We start from the raw sequence: 24875 nt of genomic DNA, 5'->3' as shown, positions 1-24875 counted from the left end.
CAATCACAAACCATAATATTATAATACTATATAGTAGTTAATACTAAATAATAATAATAACTAATAATAGTAATATATTTATGAATAAAATGTATTTTTTTTTATATGTAAAGAAAATATTTTGATATAGTATTATAATATATTAAAATATTATAAATCATACATTTACGATTTCGATAGTCCAAGTACCATTATCAGTACTAGACACCAGTATCATCGTTTATTGTGTATTGTGTTGTCCTTCCGATATTATCCCCCCATTTTTTAATATTGTTGTCTATTTCTTCTTTTTTCTAAATCCCCGACTTTTATTAATCATATCGATAATTTTTTGATTTTTGTTACATATTTATCAAAAAATATAAATACATTTTTAAAAATTATTTCATTAGTCCAAATTATAGTCTGGGCTTTTGAGCCATATTTTGTGTTTATTTTTTTCTAAGGCCAATATTATATGTGTATAAATTTATTTCATATGTTTTGTTTTGTCAAAATTATATTGTGCATCGATACATTTAACAAATTGCGTAGTGACGAGTACCGATAAACGCGTAAAAACATTTTTGGTTTCAATTTTTTTGACTTTTTAAACAGTAAGTACAATAATTGAATTTTTTTTGCATATTTTCATCGATCATAAAAAACATACAATTTAAAAAAAAAATAGTAGTTATTTTGATATTTATATCGTGGATATCACGTATTGTTGACGTATTTATTTATACTGTTTTATAGTTTTTTTTTTTTGATATAACTTTTTAAGTAGAAAAATGCAAGAATTTTCGAATTAGACTTTTGTACTCAGTGCTTTAAAATACACATTTTGAGAAAAAAAATCGCATTGGAACTAAACTGTATTTATACAAAATCGGCCTCCTATCCTGAGAGGTCTTAGTTTAGTACATCGTTTGTTATTAATTTTGAAATAACAATAACGTAGAACTTGTGGAGGGGAGGTAAAGTTGAGGTGCTTCTCAAGCACCATTCCCAGCACCTCTATAAATACGCCACTGATGAATAATAAAATAATCCGGTTGAATATTGATTAACAAAATTTATTTTAATATTATTAATTATTATACACAATACAATTTTAAAAATATTTAGACAAATTCTAAAATACTTAAATACTAATACATATCATTAGATATACATAATAATATTAATACTATAAATTATATATTAGATCCATGCATGTATAGAGTTTCAGAAAATAACTAAACCGATTACTGATAAGTATAATTTCTTAATACCTATTTCTATTTAATAAGACTAAGATTTTCAATGTAATATGTAAACAATCTTTTTTTTTAACAAATAAAATATTATTAGATTGAATTAAAAGCAATTAATTACCTTATTTACATGAAACTATTAGCATTTAGCAACCGCCGTGTTATTCAAATATTCCATTATTAAATAAAATATTGGAAGCAAATATATGAAAAAATAAAATAATTGGTATATAATTTTTTATAAGTTGCATAAAATGTTGTAAAATTATATATAGAACATTTTTAAAATATAAGAATACCTATATATTTTATTATTATGTTAATATGTCACAATATGACATATTATGTCAACTATTATTACATAATATTATAATAAATTTAAAAAATAAAACGTGGTCTAGATCTAGTGGGTACCGCTTTGCTGTACAGTTGGTCAATATTATTTATGAGTTAGATTTAAATCCAATAATAAAAGGTATCATTGTATACGAAAAACGATTCTGAACGGAAATGATTCGTCAGACTATAGGATATATTTTCCAGTGTGTAGTGAAAAATGTGGTTCATGTTTTAATGACCCGAATATCCCAAAATTTAAATTCTTTTATTACCATGGTAAGCCAAATTTATGAAAAATCTTGTATTAAATTTTCAACTCTTAGTTACCTACTTATACAATTTTTTTATAAATTATAACTTCAAAAAAATTCGCAAATATTTCATGTCTTTGACGAATTTTTGTCAATATTTAAATTCAAACGCCAAAAAATAAATCGTGCCTATTATATGTATTCTTATAATTTTTGAATCACTATAAGAACAACTTATGAAAAAATTTGTATCAAATTTTCAAATATTTTAACTTAGCCAAAAACTTATTATCTATATTTATGATAAAAAAAAACTAAACACAAACGAATATTTCAAATGCCTTAAAATAAGCGACATATTTTGAAAATTAAATAATTTAAAAAAAAATTCTAACGTAAATAACTGGTGATATTTTCAAGTATCTACGACTTATTATTTGAATAATAAAAAATATTGAAAATCGTTATTATTACGTGATTTCGTAAAAATTTTAAATTAAATTCAAAAGGGTATAACATTTTTCCTATAATGAGACTGAGTTTTTTTTAAAGCTATTTGAAGGAAAAATTATGGAAAACATAGTATTGAATTTTTTAACCTCGGGTATAAATACAAAATTTTTTTTGAATTTTCAACTACCAAGTAACTAATTTTGTTAAATTTGATCTTTACACGCTTATAACCCTCGCCCCCCTAAAATTTGAAATTGAAGTATTATTTTGACATGTTATTCTGTACAATGTACAAAAACACACAAATAAAACACATCATTATTTAAAATCAATACATTCAGAACCTAAAATAATGTACAATTCTTCATTTTTTTGTGGTGCTTGCACAAGTTTTTTGAGATTCAATAAGTTTTAAATACCGCTATAAACCGAATATTCAATTACAAATTAAACTAAGTTTGAAATTTTGAATCATATTAAAGAATTAGCATTTTTAACGGCAACGAAGTGCACTCCCGTTTTAAAATTTTTTTTGTTTTTTTTTATTATAAATATAGATCAGCTAGTAGGTATCTACCTATATAATTGTTGTAAAATAATGGTAAATATTACTAATAATCATCAATGTTTTTTTTTTTTTTTTTTTTTTTTTTTATTAGCTTTCAGTATAACTATTACAGCTCAACAATTATTTTAAAAGACATAACAGATGCAAATTCTATAGAATATAAATAAAAATACGAATACAGATACAAATATTAAAATAACCTATAAGTATAGATAGATTATAACGATGAAATAAAAGGTATTACAAAGTAGTAAATAAACAAAATCATATTATGAAACCAGCCTCCAAAATAAAATTAATAATTAATCATCAATGTTATATTATACTTTATCTTTATGTTATACTTATAGAAAATTATTAGAAGTATAAGTTGCACAAAATGTTGACAATTATTAAAAATATAAGATTATCTATATTATATTAATATTATTTTTATTATATATATATATTATATTTATTATTTATTATCAGTGCTGTAGTGGAGGGTATACGGCGGTATACGCCGTATACTTTCTGGTTATTTCTAATTAACTCCGTATACCTTCTGATTAAGATCGTATACTCTCTGTTGTAGTGAAATTACCAAATAATATAAAGATAAAAGTCATTAGATTATTATTAATATTTTTGATAGAAAAACTAAGAATGTTAGATAGACAATTTGTAATTTGTATAAAACATAATTTATATATAATTAAATATATACATCGGGCGATTGATGGCAGTGTACTGTAGATTAGATAATATAACAATCAAATAACATTAGTGCTGCAATTTCTGTATTTAAGATAAAAATTAAATGTCCGTCACACATTACCGTATGTTGTGTACTGTATACTCATCAATACTGTGTAGTGTATGCAATCGTTCATTTTTCATTTTGTCGTTGAAAGTGATTCGTATATCATATATGTGTATAAGTTATGTCCAGTCGATCAATAAAAAGGTACGTGTTTATTTTATTTGCAAATCTATTTTAATAAGCAGTTATAGTATGGATAGTTGGTTAAAAACGGGAAGTTTATTAGAAAGAAAAAGGAAATCGGAAAATAATAAAAACCCTCCGAGTAAAATAAAAAAAAATAATGATATTATTTTACCAGAAATATCTAAAACTACCGATAATGTAACGTTAGTGAGTCCTAGTAGTAGCAAAAGTAATATCGAAAGCAAAACATGGCCAATGGTATGGAATGAGTCTCAATGGATCGAATTTAAAGAAAAATATCCATGGATTGTTAGTGCAGATGGAAAATTAGGATGTAATATTTGTTCGTCTATAACATGCTTGGGGGCGTCAAAGAAAGAAAGATTACGTATTTCTAATGAGTGGAGTAATGGTTTAATTGAGGCTTCTGGGAAAGATCGTACCAGCCAACTATCAAATCTTCGTACAAAAATTAAAAAGCATTATGAATCTGAAGGGCACCAACTTGTTAATAAAATAAATATAGAAGGAAAAGAAAAATCCATCGAAGTGTCTATGCAAAAAAGTATAGTCGATCTCGAACAGACAACAATTAAGGTATTTAGAACAGCATATTATATTGCAATACAAAATAGACCGTTTTCTGATCATGATGATTTAATTAAATTACAAGAAATAAATGGTGTAAATCTAGGTAAAATACTTCATTCTAGATATTCCGCAACAAATATAATAAATCACATATCGAATATAATGAGAAAACATTAATATCTAGGATTATCACATTAAACTCAAAATTAAGTATTCTTATTGACGAATCTACTAGCTTAAGTAATAAAACTACTCTGGTAGTTTATTTAAAAACTTATCTAGGTGGAAATAATCCCGAATATGTTTTCTTGGATTTATGTGAATTACAATCACAAGATGCTGAACAAATAGAAAAACAACTTTTAAACACATTAAAATCAAATGGTTTACATGAAAAATACTTACAAAAAAAATTGGGTGGCTATAGCTACAGATGGAGCTAGTGTTATGGTTGGTAAAAATTCAGGTGTAGTAACTCGATTACGTGAGAAATATCCAAAACTCTTTACTTGGCATTGCTTTAATCATAGGCTTGAACTATCAGTATCCGATACAATAAAAGACGTACGAGGAATTGACCATTTTAAATGCTTTATAGATAAATTATATAGTTTGTACAATCAATCGCCAAAACATTCTCGTGCTTTGGAAAGTTGTTGCCAAGGTCTAAAACTGCAGTTTAATAAAATAGGTCGTGTGCTTAGTACTCGATGGGTATCCAGTAGTTTAAGGACAGTAAGAGCAGTTTGGAAGTCATCTGCCCTTCATTCTCATTTCAAAAATTCTTGTGATGACCAAAGTAATGATAAAAATACAATTGCAGTATTTATTGGTTTGAAAAAAAGACTTGAAAGTCCAGAATTTATTTTAGATCTAGGTATTATGTATGATGTACTTCGAATGTGTGTAGTCTCGAACAATTACGCTACCAAAAGCTGAACAGTCAATAAAAAGAACAATTAGAATAATTGAAAGTTTTAAACAAGAACCAGGAGAATATACACAGATAGCATTAAATGCTAAATCAAAACTATTATTTAACGAGATTGAACTTGTTCCAAATAAAAAAATTGTTGCTATAAATCAAAATCAATTTATTCAAAGTATAGTTGATAGAATGACGACTCGATTATGTTCGAAGTCAGAGGATGAGAACCATCAATTACTTAGTAATATTTCAGCACTAGATCTAAATAACATAAAAACTGGAAGTAGTGGAAGTATTAGACATGGAGAATTAGAATTACGAAGAATTTGTAGGCGTTTTGATGTTGATGAAATACAAGCTGTTCAAGGATTAAGAGCCTTTATAGAAAATAATAAACTGATACCAGATAATTTTAAACCCATTTTAAATACAATCGCATCATTACCATGTTCTACAGCTGAGTGCGAAAGAGGTTTTAGCCTTATGAATAATATTATTACAAATTTGAGGGCATCACTTTTAATTTCAAACGTATCAAGTTTAATGTTTATTAAAAGTAACGGTCCACCTATTGAAGTGTTCAACCCAGAAATGTACGTGAGATCGTGGCTAGAAGACCATCGTTCAGCTGATGACAACCGATCAAGATTGAAAAGAAATAATTTAACAAAATCGGAATCCAGACAACATTTATGGGATATTTTTCAATAAGCTTATTAAAAAAAAAATGTTTAGTTTAGTTTTAATTTTAATTTGTACAATTAATGTATGTGTGTTGTGTTATTTACCTTCTACCATGGTATTCGGTTTGACGATTATGCGTTTTACCTAATTTAAGACATGATACCTAATGATAGTATAAATGTTTAATATTACAACTCATAGTATACCCTCTGCCTTTTTTAGGACTACAGCACTGTTTATTATGTATAGGTAATTAACATTTTTATACCTTTTTTACATAGTTTTTATTATAACTCCATTTTTAATTAACATTTTTTTTAAATATTTTATTAATATATCATCGAATTATTAGATTCGGGGCGATAATAAACTTGAGTGGCGGGGCTATAAAGTTTTCACTTGCTACGATGGGTCTATAACAAACCAGTACTTACTAATATATATTTTTGTTTTGGCTGAAAAGAGAAGAGTACGATTTTTCTCGAAAACGGCCATGTTCCATTAATGCCCCTAAAGATGATACGAGAAATTTGGAGCTTACTGTATAAAAAAAAGTGAATACACAACATGTTCTCAAATACTGTAAGTCCGATTGGTGATTATATATACCTGTCACCTGATATACCTTATACCTATATCTATTTTAGAGATTATAAGCAGTAAAATTCGTATTTGTACTTTTTCTAAGAGACTCACCAGTTTTGTTCTTTATTGGTAAGATAAGTCTGAATAGTCTGATAGAAGTGTTTAACATGTTGGAATGTTCACAGAATAAAACGTAACCAAAAATAAATAGTACTAGTATGATATATAATCATAAGCATTTTATTCCGCTAAAGCAAAACTCTATACCTAGTTAATACTTGATGGTTGACTGCCTTATATCAGGATTTAGTGATTTTGGATAGCATTATTTTATTATTTGAGTATATTAGTTTATTCCTACAAAATAAGAGCATAAATGCATATTTTGTATTGCATATTTCTGAGGTTTTAAAAGCATATAAATCTTATATCATTATTAATCAGCCATCACTCTTTAAGATTATGTATGTTTAATTTATATCACTATTTATACCTATTAATAGGTACCTAGTTGATATAAGGTAATACAATTTAATAATGTACCAGTTTCAAATACCCAACCGAACAATTAGTTTTTAAATTATAATTTACCTATAGCTTTAAGTTTTAACCTATAATTGGATCAAATAAATACATTATGAGGGCAATAGGAGGACGATATCCATATTTAATAATATTTTATTTTTTATCTAGGATTAGGATTTCACGATCTGGAGTAAATATTTTTTATGAAAATGTCAATGTATAATTAGTTTAATTAGTTTTAAATTTGAATCAATAACTTTTTATTCTTAAATTATTAGCGTTTAGATAAAGAAAAATAAAATTGTATAAGTATTAACTTTCGGTATATTTGGTTCGGTATAATGGAGTTTAGTTTGGTCTTCAGCTTGGTGTGACACAATAATCAACCAACTCGTTCCATGCAGTCATAGCTTAAAAGTTTTATTTATACTAGGAGTGTCAGTGGAAAAATAAGGCGGAGCGATGTGTAGCAAAATAATCGAATTATTATATACTTAGCTAAATATATATTTTTTATTATCACAATAAATCACTGTATTTTGTTTGATGTTTCATATTATAGGTGAAAAATATATTTTGGTTTCTAAATGTAAATAAAATAAAATTTAACATAAAAAGGTATACCTATCCATATATTACTATATCATTTTTCTTGATATAAATTTCTCAAACGTTGCAACTCATCCCGAGGTCCTATCATAGCTGTTGTTAATTTTCAATAATTTCTAATAATTTAATGATGGCTTAAACAATAATCCGTTTAATGTTTTCACACGTGAGAGTGTTACATATGTTAAGCCAATTTGAAACAGGGCATTACTAGTATCAACTATCAACAATAGCACCAATTAATATTTGAACTTAATACAATACTACACAATACGTGTTGTATGCGTAACTATTAAATGGTCATCTTAAATGTACCTAACTGTAAATATATCTTAGAATATCTTGCTATACTAGCCCGGGAATTAAGTACTAGGTAAATACATAAACCTACACCTATATTGCTACAATCTTTACTTTTATAATAATATAATTATAACTACGCTTAATATAAAATCTATATATTGTTATTAATATATTAATTTTTGGGTTTAACTGGTTATCGGTGTAATTGGGTATTGTAATGAACATACAATATATTAGAGAAGTAATACATGGGTTTTGAAGTATTCATGAGGAGGCTGTGTCTTGAACACAACTTCGCCTTGCTTGTTCACGTAATCTGAATAAGGAAATGAATAGATACATTGAAATCCAAATCTTTCAACAGCCATTGCAGTAAAATTACTGGAGCAGTCCACACCAATCATTTGATATCCTAACTCCAACGCCAACTCTCTAGAAATTAAGATATTATTAAATAAATGTTAATTAAGTATTACTAATATATATATATAATATAATGTAAAAAATAGTAAACTTTTAAATGAAATAGATTTTTAAGGTATTTTTTGGCATTTTACATTTTTATAATTCAATGTAGTTATTGTAAAAAACAGAAATAAATTTTTTTGAGTAGAGGGGAGAAGGTTTATTGTAATATTTTACTTGAATTATAAATTATAATTTACATTAGGTACTAATATGTATGAAATTATCTATTATTTTTTTACAAATGTCAATAAAAATAATGAAAACATAGATGAATTATGTTTAATATACTTAGATTTGTTGACGAGGGCTTTACAAACTCCTTGTCCTCTATATGCTTCATTCACTGTAATAATCTCCAACTTCATTATACGATCTATATTTGGATACTGTCCAAAAAAATCAGTATCTCGTCCAGCTTTGTCTAAGAAAATCATCAGCTCATTATATTTTATACTTCTATTATTATTCTTGTCACTGTATTGTTTTATTTTGTCACCCCGGCATGCTGTGCTATTTAACGTGGCACCCATCATTTCACCTGTTTCTGTAGATACTGCCATAAAAGATACACCTAAATAGAAATAAATCTTATTATTTTTATATTAATTCATGGTACTTAAATTTATAATTCCTTAAAAAAAATTTACCTTTAAGTTTTTAACCACCTTCTATCTAACTATAGTATATTTGTTGATTTATATTTTAAACAAATATCGATATTAAATATATTATGTGTTAATAAATAAAAATATATTACATATCAGTATTATACATATTACATAAATTAAATTCATAAACATTTTCGAGGTTACAAATATTTTTCTGTAATTAGGTTTTTTTTTGGGTATACACGAATTGTGTAGTAGACAGTAGTACTGTATAGTAGCCACTAGTCAGTAGATAACCTAAAAAATCTATTGGTTACAATCCCGTATTTGAGAGACAACTCATATATGCAAACAAAATTATTGTTATTAGATAAATTATTTTAACCTTTATTCATTTCCAAACCATGAGGTATAAGTGGTATAACTGAATTTTTTATAAATAATTGTTTAGCTACATTATATTATTATAATATTATAGATTTTATATTAAAGTAATCTTACCAGTCAGTAGGAATATAATAACATATGTATAAATGTTAATAATAAATAATAATATATTTTTACTCACCAAATTGTAATAAATCAATGCAAAAATTTTCAAATTGTATTACTGATTCTTTTTCTTCTAATAACCCTATGCTTGCAGATATAGGTTCATCACGGAAAAAATACTGTCTTAAGGAATTCTTCACAGTTTCTTTATCATTATTAGTAATGGGTAATATGTTAAAAGAAACTTTTTTGTTTTTGATTTTATCCATTTTATTTTTTAATGTCTGAAAATAAAATATTTTACACTTAAGTTTGCAACCACTTTTAAAATTATAACTATTAAAACATTAAAATGTCTCATAAAATGAATAATTCATATCGTAAAAGCACTCTGAATTTGTAACATCACTTCATAGATATCTGTTCTTTTACAGATATGCTCTAAATATTGCTCACTCAACAAAGTTTTTCAACACCATGTAAGATAGGTATCATATTGATATTTATAAAATGTACTGTGCTATATTTAAAAAAATGTATCTGTGAATTCAGAATTAGTATTGCTCAATGAATAAGTCGTAACCACTTCATGAAATTAATCTTTTTATGAAAAGATGACCATTTTATGAAATGGAAATGGTTATTTTTACATTTTGTGAAATTCGAAAATATTTCGCAAAATGGTGACTCTAATTTAACATCGTGTAATTTTTTCACAATGTGGTCATTCACTTTGTTACTAAAATACAACATTTATCATACACGTGCACAAGGTTTTACTAACATAAATGTAAGTTATTTTTATCTAAAATTAATTGAAGTTATTATACATAATATTACACAGTATATTTATAACTATTTATATTATAATATTATATTAATCATATTATAATTATTTTTTTATTTATTAGAATAAGAAAATGAATTGTAACAATGGCTGTTACATTTTAAACTACATTGTTTGCAACCTACAAATTATATTAAAAAAATTATATTATAATATAATTATTTAAAATTTAGGTTAGGTACTCATACATTTTCATCATTTTTTTATAACCTAACGGATATAATCAAATTTATCTTCACTTTAGATAAAAATAACTTACATTTATGTTAATAAAACCTTGTACCTTGACGTGTGTAATAAATGTTGTATATTAGTACAAAAAGGGAACAACCACATGTATTTTGAAAAAAAAATATTCAATGTTAATTTGGAGTGACCATTTTACGAAAAAATGACCATTTTGTGAAAATTTTTCTAAGTTCACAAAGTGTAAAAAAGCCTTCCACTTCATAAAATGGTCATTTTTTCATGAAAGGATCAATTTCAAGAAGTGGCTATGACAAATATATTTCCTTTTAACTTATAACATAAATTTGAGTATTTGACTGAGTGCTTATTGAGTCTTGATTTTCCTAAATAGGGGACAATTTAACGACTGCTAATGCTAAATATTTCAATACACCTATATGGATAGTTATAATTCTTAACATCATGTTTAATTAGGGATTATTTAATTGTAATTGATAAAATGTAATTAATCAGTACTTAAATGATGTTATATCAAAAACAACTTTATTTTTTACTTAATAGTTTATGTATCTCTAGAAGTGGAATCCAATTTAAATCCTAGATACTAAGTAAGTAATAAGAATTTATTTAGTAATACAATTGCTTTTGTAGTTAGTTATAATTACTCTAACTTCTAGAAACATGAATACAATCATAAGCGTGCGCAGATCTTCTTGGCAGGGGAGGCAATACCTTAGCTAAGGAGGTCCAGATTCCCCCCCCCCCCGGTTTGTAGGTATAATATAAGATAGCGGTGAAACGGAAAATCTCGCAGGGGAGGCAGTTGCCTCCCCTGCCTCCCCCGTGCGCACGCTTATGAATACAATTATTATTTAATAGAATAATTGAACTAAATATCCAATATTTTTTTTAAAAAAATGTTATTTTAAAATAACTATTAAAATATTTAAAACTTAAAATTAATTAATTTAGTATTTTCACGAATTTATTCCTTCAATTTTCATAAATAATGATCCTATTATGATGGTTAGAGTATTATCTGTGTTCGTAGGTATGTTGGTTTTTTACAATTATTCAGTTTTTAAGTGAGTTATAAGTTTTAATTTACGCTGTATTATACACGCATAACTTGCTAATTTGAACTATTGTAGTAAATACCAACATATTAAAATTTGAACACAGATAATGTTTTTACCATTAAATTTCATAATAGGTCGATTCATTTGTGTGGCGTCCTCTAAACGACTGGTGGTTAAAATTTGCGAAAGCAACTTGAAATATAAGTATATAAAATCAACAAAATTATTAATAATCAAGCAAAACAATTTTGTAGAATCTAAATTACAAGTATATATCGTATTTATAAAAACATAATTAATTGAAACCTGTTTATCGTTATTCTATTTTTTTATATATATATATATATATATATTATATATATATATAATATAAGCTTGTAATATTTAAACATACAAATTACAATTTAAATTAAGAATACTTATTACTAAAAAAATATCAATAAATTAATAGGTATGATATGTGTAACTATTCTGTACAAATTTTTAAGTAAAATTGAACATTGGTTTTTTAATCAATTAAATTTTCGTAAAAAATTATAAAAACAACACTTACTTCTACACTATTGTCATTCATTAATTAAAGTTCGCATCAACGCTTGATTGATGTATAAATTCAATGAGCAATTGTTCAATGATATTTCAATAGTTACTAAAAGTTAAGGTGAATACCTACTTTTCAGTTATCGAACTCCGGCAACCAAAATGGGCTGGCAGAGGATATTTTGTTATCGTTATCGTATATACTTATGTAATATGTACTTTAAAGTGATAAGTATTTTTTATGAAATGTGTAAGTAGTTTTGTTGAACTAGTCAACCTTTCTCAAAATATTTAACGTTTATCGTTAATGGTAATTGTCTGAGAAGGATAGTAAAATAATAATCTAGTACTTTTAGGTTTATGTTGATTACCTACACACCGATATAATTTTTAACTGTAGGTATAGTTAATCAAATAATATTTTTTTACATTAATAAATAAATTTGTATAGTTATACTTGTTTACATTTTATATGAATTTTATAAAATTTTGCATTACTTTTGTATATTTTTTATTATTATTTATTATTTTTTTTTACTGGTGAATAGGTAGAATGAATTTTTTGAGATTATTGATTAGGCAAAACTTCAAAACTTAATGTTTTAATTAAATTAAACTACTCTATTTCATTTTGTGCTAGCTTTGTCCTCTGTTTTCTTATAAATGTTTCTTTTTTACATATTTATCTATATACATCATTATTAATGACATGCCGGACCGCAACTCACCTATAGCCAATAATTCGATGGAAAAACGTGCCATTATATTACTATAAAGTACCTATCATAGATATTTTTCATATAATATGGATCTATATAATGTATAATATCGACTAAATATCACAGTACTTATTTGTCCGTCGTTTGTCCGCGTTTAAAATTAATTTTTATACGTTTTTTTAATATTGTATTTATTATTATTCCATTTTTTAATTTTAATTTTTTTTAATATATTATCAATATATCGTTGAATTATTAGATTAATAAACATCAATAAATAAACTCATTATTTTATATTTATACGATGTACGAGTATTTATTGTTGTATGGTTGGCGGAGCGATAACAAACCTGAGTGGCGGCCGACGGAACTAAAGACTCTATAGTATAGAATTTAAAGTTTTCACTCGCCGTGGCGGGGCTATAACAAACCTGCAGTACCTATTTTTTGGCCTTTGTACAGACTAACATCTTGATTAAACCTCAATTATTCAATCCTTTTGGCTCAAATTTACATCATATATGAATTAAATATAAACACCATACGAACTGTTTGATGATGATAAACCATAGATTTGTGTATAAACTTTAGGCTTAAAAAGTCTTAAAATCACGTTTTTGATATGAGAAGAGCTATAGCTTTTTTTATAATTATATAAACATATTATATATTTATTTTATAATAATTATATATGTTTTATTATTTCTTAATTGTGCATACATAAAAAATCTTCAACTATTTGAGTAGTTTCAGAAAATTATTAAATAAAGTGGGTGTTTTCGATATCAAAAGATAGTGCATGTAGTAACTATAAGCTGCGGTGAATGGTAATAAATAATAATTTATAATAACGAATAAATAAAGTATGAATGCTGATATAATTTATATTTAAACAATTTACCTTTTAAAATAATTACTAATATATATAATTAGTAATAAATATTATATGATAATTAATTACAGTTAAAAAAAAAAAATTGTAATTTATAAAGTAAATTCTAAAAATGTATGACACAGTTAACATACTAGTTACAAAATTTGGTTTCCGTATATTCAATAAGTTTTTATAACTTTAAAATTGTTTTTCAAAAATAGATTAAAAGAAGATTTTATAAGTTTAAAAGACAATTTTTTTATTATGTATAATTGATACTACAAGGCCACTAGTCATTAATTGTTTTGAGTGAATTTTACAGTACTAGATAAATTAATAAAAGAGTTAAATTTATTATTGAAAATAATGTTAATTATGCTATCAGCGTCATTAATACAAACAACAAGATAAACAAAACCAATTTTTATATTTTAATCTTGTATTTAAAAACACAAAATCAATTTTATTATATTGCTTTAAATTATTTTTAGTATGGTTCTTATTTGTTTTACCTCTGTCTATGGTAATAACTAATAACTAATAATAGTTCAAAAGTAATCTATAATACCACATTTAAGTATTATAGGATTAATATTATCAATCACAATATTTTTAACAAAAATATGATCAATACAAGTGGCTGGATTATTTATAACTCTAGTATAACCATTTATACAGCTATACACGACATAAAACAAATAATGGTTAATGGCTGTGTCAAAATATTAAGGTAATTAATAGGTTTTATATTATTGATATTAGTATTGACATTTTCACAGATAACTACTACACATAATGATAGGAAAATAGTCTTAGGGGGGGGGGGAAATAACAAATTGAAATATTTTAAATAAAAAATAAAATAAATTATTGTCGCTTTAGCTTAATATTTTGTGCTAAAGCTTTTAAAAAATTGTGAAGTTCTAGTTTATTTTCCCCAAAACTCGTGCATAAAGTATTTATCTGTTATATTATTATTATTTCTTAAAACTATTGATTATCGATTACATAACATCGAAAATACGAGAGATGTAAGTGGCGGTCATCAACTAAACCTGAGTGATAGGAGATTACCTTTCTGGCAGGGGTCAACAATTAGACCAATACCAAAAAATATTATACGATCAATGTCACACATGCAATACTGTGTCACACACTATTATACACAATACGGCAATATTTATAATGTATCAAAAATAATACTAATACTATACTTGTATAGTATATATTATATATTATATATTATATAATTATATTATTAATTCTGTGTCATTTATTTATTTTATCATCATATTTGAATTTCTGTATTCAAATGTTGTGCTTGTAACTTTAAAAATTAATAACCTTCGTGTTTTGATAATCAATGCTTCATAAGGACATCTTTAATTTCCAATATATAAACTTTTAGAGAAAATTATACATGATTTTCCTCAAATCTCGATTCATTTAAAAATAAAAAAAAGTACATGTGAGCTTATAATATTATACCATAAATTATAATATGACATTTTAACGCCAAACTAGTCAAAGAGGTATTGGACATTTTTCAGAGGTACTATTGTACCAAGACAAAAAAATATTATAAACCAATGTTTTTCAACCTGTGCGTCGCGGATCCCAGGGGAGTCATCGGTTGTTATCAAAGGAGCCGCTTTAGCAGTAGAAACCAAAAATCAAATTGTAATATAAAATATAATATAGGTTTTGTTTATTTTTTTTTTTTGAGCTCGCTAAGTCCGCTCACTAATACATATTGAACACACGCATGTAGTGATAACCATATAGATTAGGTCTATTTATGTGTTGAAATATAGAGGAAGACAGAATACCGAAAAAGAAATAAGAATCGCGTTTTCAATGTTTACGCCACGATTTGATAATATTATGCAACAAAAATAAGCACAGGCATCTCATTAAATATTAAAGTTATTACTACTGTATTAATTTTTTAATTGTAAAAATTAAATCTCCCAAAAAATGTTTTCTATTACCTATTAATAATTACAAGTTTATCATTAAATAAAGTTAGATTAAAATGATTAAATAATGTTAATTTGTTTATTTTAAATGTTCGTATGGGAGCCGTATATTTTATTTCAATATCAAAAGTAGCCGTGGACCCAAAAAGGTTGATAACCACTGATATAGACAATACTAGACAATATTATTGTATAATCCTGTGAATAATTTAGTTGATAAAATCATGATTTAGTATATTCTTCACTTTACGGTATATTATTACATTTGTCAATTATATTAATCACTTACATACTGATTTTAAATGTAACACGGCGTATAGTATATGCAATATTGATACACACGATTGGTTATTACTTATTATTAATGTAGGTATTTTATTACTATTTCTATTGCTAGATCTATTATCCAATAGGTAGTTAATACTGAAATAATAATGTAATAACAATTGATGGTTACATAATAAGTTAATGATGTAGTGTGTAAATTATATTATACATGAACATAGCTAGGATTTCATCCAGGAGGTGGCAAATCAAAACCCGATTTTTTTGATTTTTTAAGTATTTATTTATATTATTATTTTTTAATTATATCAATGACAATCGTCTAAAGTCTTCACAAAATCAAACTATTATACCAATCGCTAAAGTGATTTTAATGTAAAATTTAAACGTTTTGTATAAAGAAATTGAATTCAATTTAAGTCGTAGGGAGGCAAGCGCCCCCTGCCCCACCCTCGCTACGCCCATGATATTATACTATATAGTGTGGTCTCCTATCAATTCATTGTATCAAATTTATCGTGAAATAACTAATCGTCATTAATTCAAAGTGATATCAAATATTTATCTTCAATAACTTAGCTTAGCTATCAGCCATCAGTCTTGTTTAATGTTCATTCAAAAAATTTCAATTCTTTACTTATATATTACAAAAAAATTAACCTAGTCGCAACTGGCTTGTACCAAACTTAAAATTAAGAATATTATGTATAAAATCTATAAGGTTTTCATTGGTATATAAATTTTAAATAATGTTATGAGCATTTAAAAATTTTAATAATTTACATAGGAATAGGTCACTCTAATATTAAAATATCAATAAAAGTCTAGGAGGTATCTTTGATACAATTTTGACCTTTTAATTTGATATTTATATAAGTTTTTGAATTTTACTATCGTATTAGCTAAAAACATAATATTTAAACTATTGAATACTTGTAAGACGGAGACAACATATATTTATGTATGTGGTTTTTTATTAAAGATCGAATTTTTTCCTACAAAATATATCAAAATCGCGAAAATTTGCAAGTAATTTAGAAAATTCATAAAATTATTGTATTTATAATTAAGGTTAAAAAATTTAACACTAAGTTTTCCATAAGTTTTCCTTCAAATAGCTATAGAAAAAACTCGAAGTGTCATTATAAGAAAAAAATGTTATGAGCGTCTAAATTTAAAATTTTTTACGAAATCACATAATGATAACGGTTTATTCATTAACGATTTTAATACTTATAATTATTCAAAAAGTATAAGTCTAGATACTAAGTAGATCTAAATTCTAAGTAGTCTAAGTAGATACTTGAAAATTTCACCAGCTGTTTAAATTGGTATTTTCTTTACACAATTTAATTTTTAAAATATTTCACTTATTTTATGGCCTATAAATCCATTTGAAATGTTCGTTTTTTTTTTATAAATACCTATAAAATATTTTTGGCTAAGTCAAAATACTTGAAAATTTAATACTAAGTTCCTTATGACTTAGTCTTATAGTAATTCAAAAATTATAAAAATACATAGGCACAATTTCTTTTTTAGCGTTTGAATTTCAAATATTGACAATGAAAATGAAAATCATGAATAGATATTTACAAGTTATTTTGTAGTTAGAAATGTATAAAATAGGTATGTTGTATAAGTTGCTAAGAATTGAAAATATAATACAAGATTTTCAATAGACTATAAGTTTGGATTACAAGAATTATAAAAGAAGTTAAGCGTTTGACAATAATACAATTTTATCTTAAGTTTTAATTTTTACAAAATCAAGTAATCACGTGTAAAATAACAATTATTTACAATCAAATAATTATAGATTTTCGTTATAGTTTAAAATTACTAGTTGTAGTAACTTGAAACATACACCAGTCGTCTAAATTTCCAAATTTTGTACATGATTTTTATTTAAGGTATTTGTGTCATTAAACATAAACCATGGTTTTCACCACTGATTGGAAAATATATACCCTAGGCTGACAAATCATCTCCGTTCAGAACAGTTTTTGGTATACAATGGTACCTAGCATTGCACCTATTCTATTCTCGAGATTCACTCGTTATCTACTGTACGTAAAGCATTACCCAATGGAGCACACCCTTTTTTAATATTAGAATATAGGTACAATTAGTCTATTTATAATAATTTAGATATTTAATTTTTACCCTTTATTTAGATTTAATAACATAGAATCATAAAACTATAAATTGTGTAAATAGAAAACAGTAAAAAATTATCATTTAATGTGCGTAAATAAAACTGCAAATTAATATAAATGTCGGTATGTGTGTTACCACCATTATACATTATTATGACTGACATCGAAACAGTACTATCATAAATTTATAAGTAAATGATTTTATTAATTTATTATATATTTTATAGGTTACAGACAAACACTTTAATTTATAGATCTGCTTTTTATTACCTACATACTACATTACCCACTTTACTTTTTGTTTGGTTTTTTTTCAACTTATAGCCTTATGTCATATAGATTAACTATTATATTTTATTGTAAGATAAAGACATTATTTAATTATTATTATATTCATAAATCTGAAATTAGAATAAAAATTCAGACGTCAAACTATTGTTAAAATGTTTGTATATTATAATATTTTATACATTTTTCTTATATTATTCACAATTGTTATGCTTGATGATAAACCGTAATCTTTTCTCAAATTATGCTTTTTAAACCAAAACATCAAACTATTTATTTTATATTTATAATTTTAACTTCTTCGGGGGTAAATTACTATACCGCGTTGAAACTATATAATGTTAATATACTACATTTGGATTTAACTGGTTATTGGTGTAATTAGGTATTACAATGAACATAAAATATTTTAGAGAAGTAATACATGGATTTTGAAGTATTCGTGAGGAGGCTTTGTCTTGAACACAACTTCGCCTTGCTTGTTCACGTAATCTGAATAAGAAAACGAATAGATACATTGAAATCCAAATCTTTCAACAGCCATTGCAGTAAAATGACTGCTGCACTCCACGTAAATCATTTGATATCCTAAATCCAGTGCCAACTCTCTAAAAATTAAAACATTATTAAATTAATGTTAATAAAGAATTGCCAATAGTAGATGATATTATTATTGTGTATAATGTATGCAAAATAGTAATTTAAAAAAATAAAGAAACAGATTTTTAAGTTGTTTTTTAGCATTTTAATTTGTTGTCATCACATAAAAATACTTTTTTTAGGGAGGAGAGGGGACCAGCAGTGACATAAATTGACCTCGATTTCTGGAACAGGTGCAGAGAAATATTTTAATTTCTAACCTACCAATACTAATTTAATTTGAAAATCCACACCCAATAAATATACATTTTTTTTATGTTAGATTAATAAATAAGTATTGAATTATTTTAGTAGTAAAAACTTTATTATTATATAGGTAACATCAAAAAAAAATAATTTCAAATTATTTTTTATTTTTGACAGTCGACGTTCTCTTTTAAAACATATTGCATCAAATTATTTAAATTTATCAATGTTTATATATATATATAATTTACATTATATCGTCAGAAAAATGTTAACCGAATTGTAAAATTATTTGAAATAGGATTTAAGGTATAGATGCAAAACGGCACTTGCATAAAAATAAAATTTTATAGAAGCTTTTAATACGTAAAAAAAATGTATACTTCTGCCACTTTGGGAGGAGATCATTGCCATTCAAAACTAATTTAAATAACAAAATTATAATTTACAATATCTAAATGTACAAGTGAAAATTATCTTTAAATACCTAACGATTTTGGAGGTTTTTAAATATTAGGTATATTACTGCACTAACAAGGTAATGGAAACTGAGATTGTTAAAATTATTTGTTTCGCTTTACTCATCTTGACAAGAGCAATTGGGTTCCCCGTAATTAGTAATAAATATTGATTGTTAACTAATTGAAGACAATGATAAGTTATAGCCGAATTATAATCTAAGTTAAATATTTTGAGTATCTATCAGGTTTATCTTCAAATGTATTTATTTTAATTGTAATCAACACAAATAAAATATTGATAGCAAGAAAAGTATCTATAGATGGTAGGTAAATGAATACTCAATCAACAATTATGGGTACATATCCTAGATATTTTTAGTATCAAGTAGCAACTGTACGGCAATAATTGTTATAATATTATAAACAAATATACTTATTATTATTTAATAATAATATACTTAGACTTGTTGACGAGGGCTTTGCAAATGCCTTGTCCTCTATATGCTTCATTTACTGTAATAATCTTTAATTCCATTATACGATCAATATTTGGATATTTCCCAAATATATCAGTATCTCGCTCAGCTTTGTCTAAGAGAACCATGATATCATTATATTTCGAACTTTTTTCATTATTCTCTTCACCGATTTCTTGTATTTCATTACCCCTAAACATTGGGCTATTCAATGAGGCACCCATCAATTCACCTGTTTCTGTGGATACAGCCATAAACGATATCTCTGAAAATCGTATTATTGTTTATATTAATACATTACCTTAAAAAAGATTTAACTCAATATATTTACGTTTTTACTTTTATCCTTATTTTTAAGACTTAATTTTAACCTACCATCAGTTTTATTTTAAACGATTGTTAACAATCAAGTTAAATATGTTACTGATTAAAAATTTATCACAAGTTATATATATTATAAACCAAATTCATAAACATGTTCGATGCTACAATATTACCTACATTTTTCTGTAATCAGTTTTTTTTTATTATTGTACATAAAATATAATCTTCTTAACTTAATAAACATCACGTGCCTTATTATATTTTTAAGTCTTAAGTTTTATATTTGTAATATTTAAAATATATATCACTGAAAATATATATAAAAGAGCCCCCACTCAAGATTTCATGGATTTATAACACTATCAATTTTTTTTATAATTTTGATAAGTTGAAATTGTAACAACAAAAATCGTTACAAAAAAAAAAACAGGTCCGATAAGATACAATGAATATTCTAATGACGGATAACTTAAACTGACTATGTTAAAATTAAATTAATTAGATAAAGTATTTTAACCTTTTTTTTATCGCTCAATATGAAACACATAAACACTTTATAATATAATATATTAATATATATTATTATAGTAGTCAGTTAATTACATATAATAATATCTTATTTGTAGGTACACTATAATGGGTAATAACATATACTTATTAAATATGTATCGTTTGCAATAAGTATCTATAAACTCACCGTTTCGCAATAAATCAACGCAAAAATTTTCAAGTTGTATTACTGATTCTTTTTCTTCCATTAACCCTGAGCTTGCACATAAAGGTTCATCGCGGAAAAAATACTGTTTTAAAGAATTAATCACAACTTCCTTATCATTGTCAGTTATGGGCACTATGTTAAAAGAAACTTTGGTATTTTTGATTGTATCCATATTATTTCTTAATAGGTATCTAAAAATAATAATACCATGTTTACACTAAACTTCAGACTACTATTAAAATTAAAATATGTCTCTAATAATTAATAAATCGCACTTTCAAGCATTTCCAACGTCACTTTCTAGATAACTCTTCTTCCGTCACTGCGAAAAGCTTCAAATGCTCACTATCGTTTAAGCAAATAATTTTTACCAATGAGGGTGGCCCCTCTATAAACGTTTTGAGCTATTTAAAAAAAATTCATCTATGAATTTGTACTGCTCAATGAATATGTCCTTCTAATGCGTATAGTATAAATTCAACTAACACGATAATAAATATCAATCAAGATTTGGCCCTTGGGCCTTGACACTCCACAATGGTAACAACTGCTGAGTGTTTCAATACACCTTTATATATACCTAGGATATATAGTAATAATTCTCAATATTATATTTAATGATATAACATGAAAGCAAATACTGCAGGTATTATTGAAGAAAAAAAACACTGCCTATTATTATCAAATTAAAAATTAAAAATTATTTAGTATTTGAGTAATATTAGGCTAGTACTCAAATTATCTTGTAAAAATATTATGAATTTTGTAAAACTAAAATGGCTTAAATCAAAATAATTGTTTTCAAAGTAGAAAAATATCCAAAAACTGGAAATGATGACATTTATAGCATCGCCATTCGTTATATATATCGTTAGTATGTAGTCACATCAGGCATTCTATTAAATGCCGAGGCATATAGCCAAATAATTTAATTTTTATGCAATTTGACAATCCGCCTGAACAACTATTTAATACAATTTCTAGGGTATAAAATTTAAATCATAAATATACAGGTAATTACTAATTAGATGTGATAATAGTAAGTCTTAAAAAATAGTATCGATAAACACGAAATTAAACATATTTCATATACCTAAGTGTTTTACATATAAATAATAATAATACATGGTTTTTTTATATATAAAGTAGCAATAAATAGTTAATAGAAAATATAGTTAAACTTTTAAAATAATATAAAATGTTTCATTTTTATTATTTGCCTGACTTGAAATAGACATTTAGTAAAATTGCATAAAAATTAAATTCTCTGACTATATGTTTGATTTGAATATATGGCCACAACATACATATTGAAGAACACCAAAAGAGTTAAAAAGGAGAAACTAGGTCAAAATTATTTTTTACTATAAACATTTCCATACCCAATCAAATAAATCTTGGTTCCTCTTTTTGTTGTGGAATATGCCGTTTGATCTAACTCAATAATAATAACATCTTTAAAGTGAATTCACTTTGCTATATACATTATTACATTATACTTATAATTTATTTTTTTACACAATTATTCATTAGCTGCTTGGATTATAGACATACAAAATCCTATTGTAATAGCCACGCTATGTACGCTGTATATCTCTGCAATTCAGTTTCGTGTCCAAAAAAACATATAGAACCATCAAAGTACATCCTCTTCCTCGGAAACCATCAAGAAAACACAAAATATGTCCGTTATCTAGTTTTAAAAAATATACAAATCTAAAAAAAAATCAATTTCTTTAACAGAATAAAGCTGAACCGAAATACAAGTAGTAAGAAACGATTCAGTTTAAGAAATAAACCAAAACCACACATCCTTAACACTTAAATTATGCAAATAAATTATTTATTTATAAATTAGTATTAAATACTCGTTCAATGTCATCCCAATAATATTTCAACTTAGCTATAATCTTTAATAAACTTCCTTAAGTGTCATCATATTCAATAAAGTAATAATTAAAATTATTTAAAAAATTACATTAATCAAAGAAAAATGAATATCATTGTTAATAAAAAAAAATGTTATAAGAATAAATTGTATAAATAAATTCGAAGGTGACAATAAAGAATCATATTGTTACTCATAATATTGCCATATTAAAATACATAGTATTCAATTTTCTGAATATTAAAAAAAAATAACATTTACAATAAATAACAAAAATCGCATTATGAACCATGAAATATTTTTTATTTAGAAAAATATGAAAATAATAAAACTATTATCATAAAAACATAATTTTGATTTAAGTATGTATAAAGCTATAAGCTATTATAAAACCTACTAGCGTTCCTAAATGTTATATTTCTAGGCAAACATACGAATTAAATAAATAATTTTTGAACATGATAGTAATCATACCTGTTTAAAAATAATAATTATTAAAAATTGATAATCACTCAATATAAATACATAAATTTATAAATATTTATTTTATTTAGCCAATAATTGTTGCAATATAAAAATAATACTTACTATAACACTATTGTCATTCAGTTAATAAAAGTTCGCATCAACATAACCGATGTATCGATTCAACGAGCAATTGTTAAATGATACTTAGTATAATAAAGTTAAAAACTACGATCTAGAATAGAATAAGAAAAACAGATAAAAATAAATCATATATGTGGTTCTTGAGGTATTTATAATTTTTATCAACACGAATAGTATAATAATAGCACGAGCCAATCTCTAATTTTGGTGTTATTATTTAACAATATGCATTTCCGGACTACGTTTATCGTCTGATAATTTGTCTATTTTAAAATATTAAAGAACCTAGTAGGTACAATCTCTCAAAGAAATTTTTAAATCGTAAAAATAAATATAATCACATATAAAAAAAATAATCGTGCTACTTTTCTACCACCCACACAGCCACAGTATCAGTCTAATATAGGTAATTTTGTGCTGATAATATTCCACTTAAAACTATATTATTATATTTTATACTAACCTTCGGAAATTTTTTTTTCAAGCAATAAGAAACGGCCGCGTACTATATTTTTACACTAGTTAACTGCTTAGTAACAGTGTGTATTTTATTAACACTTTAAGGCAAACATAAACAGAAACTCATATTAAAAAGCTGAAAAAATCAATCAAGTTCGCGAATGAATTCAACAAATAATATTATTTTTTTCTTGTTACTAGTTGCTTAATTTTTCAGTATATAGTTAGACATAATATTATGAGACATGTCATATTGGTATTAATTATAGCCACTTAGCCACTTAGATGATAGATATAATATATAAAGCGAAATTCTGATTATAGGTATTTACTATCTATAGGTTATAATTAATAAGTAAAGAATATATAATATATAATATATTCTATATTTTATACTATCAATATGTAAGAAATATTCAGTAAGCCTAGTAATAATTTATATACTGTATCTAAGTAATTACATCGTACATCGTATACAAAAAATAAAGTTATCAATACATAATATATTAAACATTAAAAAATATATATATTTTAATTCAGTAAAGTAATTAAAATCAAAATAATA

The 24875-nt window shown here is 24.9% G+C and overlaps 2 protein-coding genes and 1 long non-coding RNA gene across 4 annotated transcripts in view; 1 reads left to right on the top strand and 2 right to left on the bottom strand.

Annotated features, from left to right (window-relative positions):
* Positions 1-245: 245 nt before the first annotated feature.
* Positions 246-24875, top strand: part of LOC126549959 (uncharacterized) — a 29716-nt gene continuing 5086 nt past the window's right edge. Inside the window, exon 1 of the long non-coding RNA XR_007603936.1 lies at positions 246-596. This is a non-coding gene — a long non-coding RNA (uncharacterized LOC126549959). The remainder of the gene's footprint in view (positions 597-24875) is intronic.
* Positions 7574-12382, bottom strand: LOC114131673 (arylalkylamine N-acetyltransferase 1-like). The gene is made up of 4 exons (XM_027996962.2): positions 12239-12382; positions 9647-9854; positions 8759-9041; positions 7574-8434 (listed from the first exon to the last, which is right to left on the bottom strand). The coding sequence occupies exons 1-4, from the start codon at positions 12257-12259 to the stop codon at positions 8236-8238; spliced, it is 711 nt and encodes a 236-aa protein (XP_027852763.2). The 5' UTR covers positions 12260-12382; the 3' UTR covers positions 7574-8235.
* LOC114131674 (arylalkylamine N-acetyltransferase 1-like) lies at positions 18675-23950 on the bottom strand. 2 transcript variants are annotated; one of them, XM_027996966.2, is made up of 4 exons: positions 23831-23950; positions 21334-21545; positions 20295-20577; positions 18675-19137 (listed from the first exon to the last, which is right to left on the bottom strand). In XM_027996966.2, the coding sequence occupies exons 2-4, from the start codon at positions 21524-21526 to the stop codon at positions 18939-18941; spliced, it is 675 nt and encodes a 224-aa protein (XP_027852767.1). In that variant the 5' UTR covers positions 21527-21545; positions 23831-23950; the 3' UTR covers positions 18675-18938. The 2 variants fall into 2 exon arrangements, with proteins under 2 accessions (XP_027852767.1, XP_027852765.1); XM_027996964.2 differs by lacking the exon at positions 23831-23950 and adding an exon at positions 21630-21758.

Source organism: Aphis gossypii, chromosome 2 (genome assembly GCF_020184175.1).
Source record: "Aphis gossypii isolate Hap1 chromosome 2, ASM2018417v2, whole genome shotgun sequence".
Lineage (NCBI taxonomy): Eukaryota > Metazoa > Arthropoda > Insecta > Hemiptera > Aphididae > Aphis > Aphis gossypii.
This window is presented reverse-complemented; position numbering and strand designations above follow the sequence as displayed.

Bases quoted from the DNA above. Each gene is read 5' to 3' on its own strand.
- LOC114131673 (XM_027996962.2), bottom strand. From the start codon at position 12,259: ATGAATGACAATAGTGTAGAA. The intron at 9,855-12,238 runs GTAAGTGTTGTT...TTTTATTTTCAG, and splicing joins TGAATGACAATAGTGTAGAA to ACATTAAAAAATAAAATGGA. The intron at 9,042-9,646 runs GTGAGTAAAAAT...ATTTCTATTTAG, and splicing joins CATTGATTTATTACAATTTG to GTGTATCTTTTATGGCAGTA.
- LOC114131674 (XM_027996966.2), bottom strand. From the start codon at position 21,526: ATGGATACAATCAAAAATACCAAAGTTTCTTTTAACATAGTGCCCATA. The intron at 20,578-21,333 runs GTGAGTTTATAG...TACGATTTTCAG, and splicing joins CGTTGATTTATTGCGAAACG to AGATATCGTTTATGGCTGTA. The intron at 19,138-20,294 runs GTATATTATTAT...TTTAATTTTTAG, and splicing joins GCCCTCGTCAACAAGTCTAA to AGAGTTGGCACTGGATTTAG.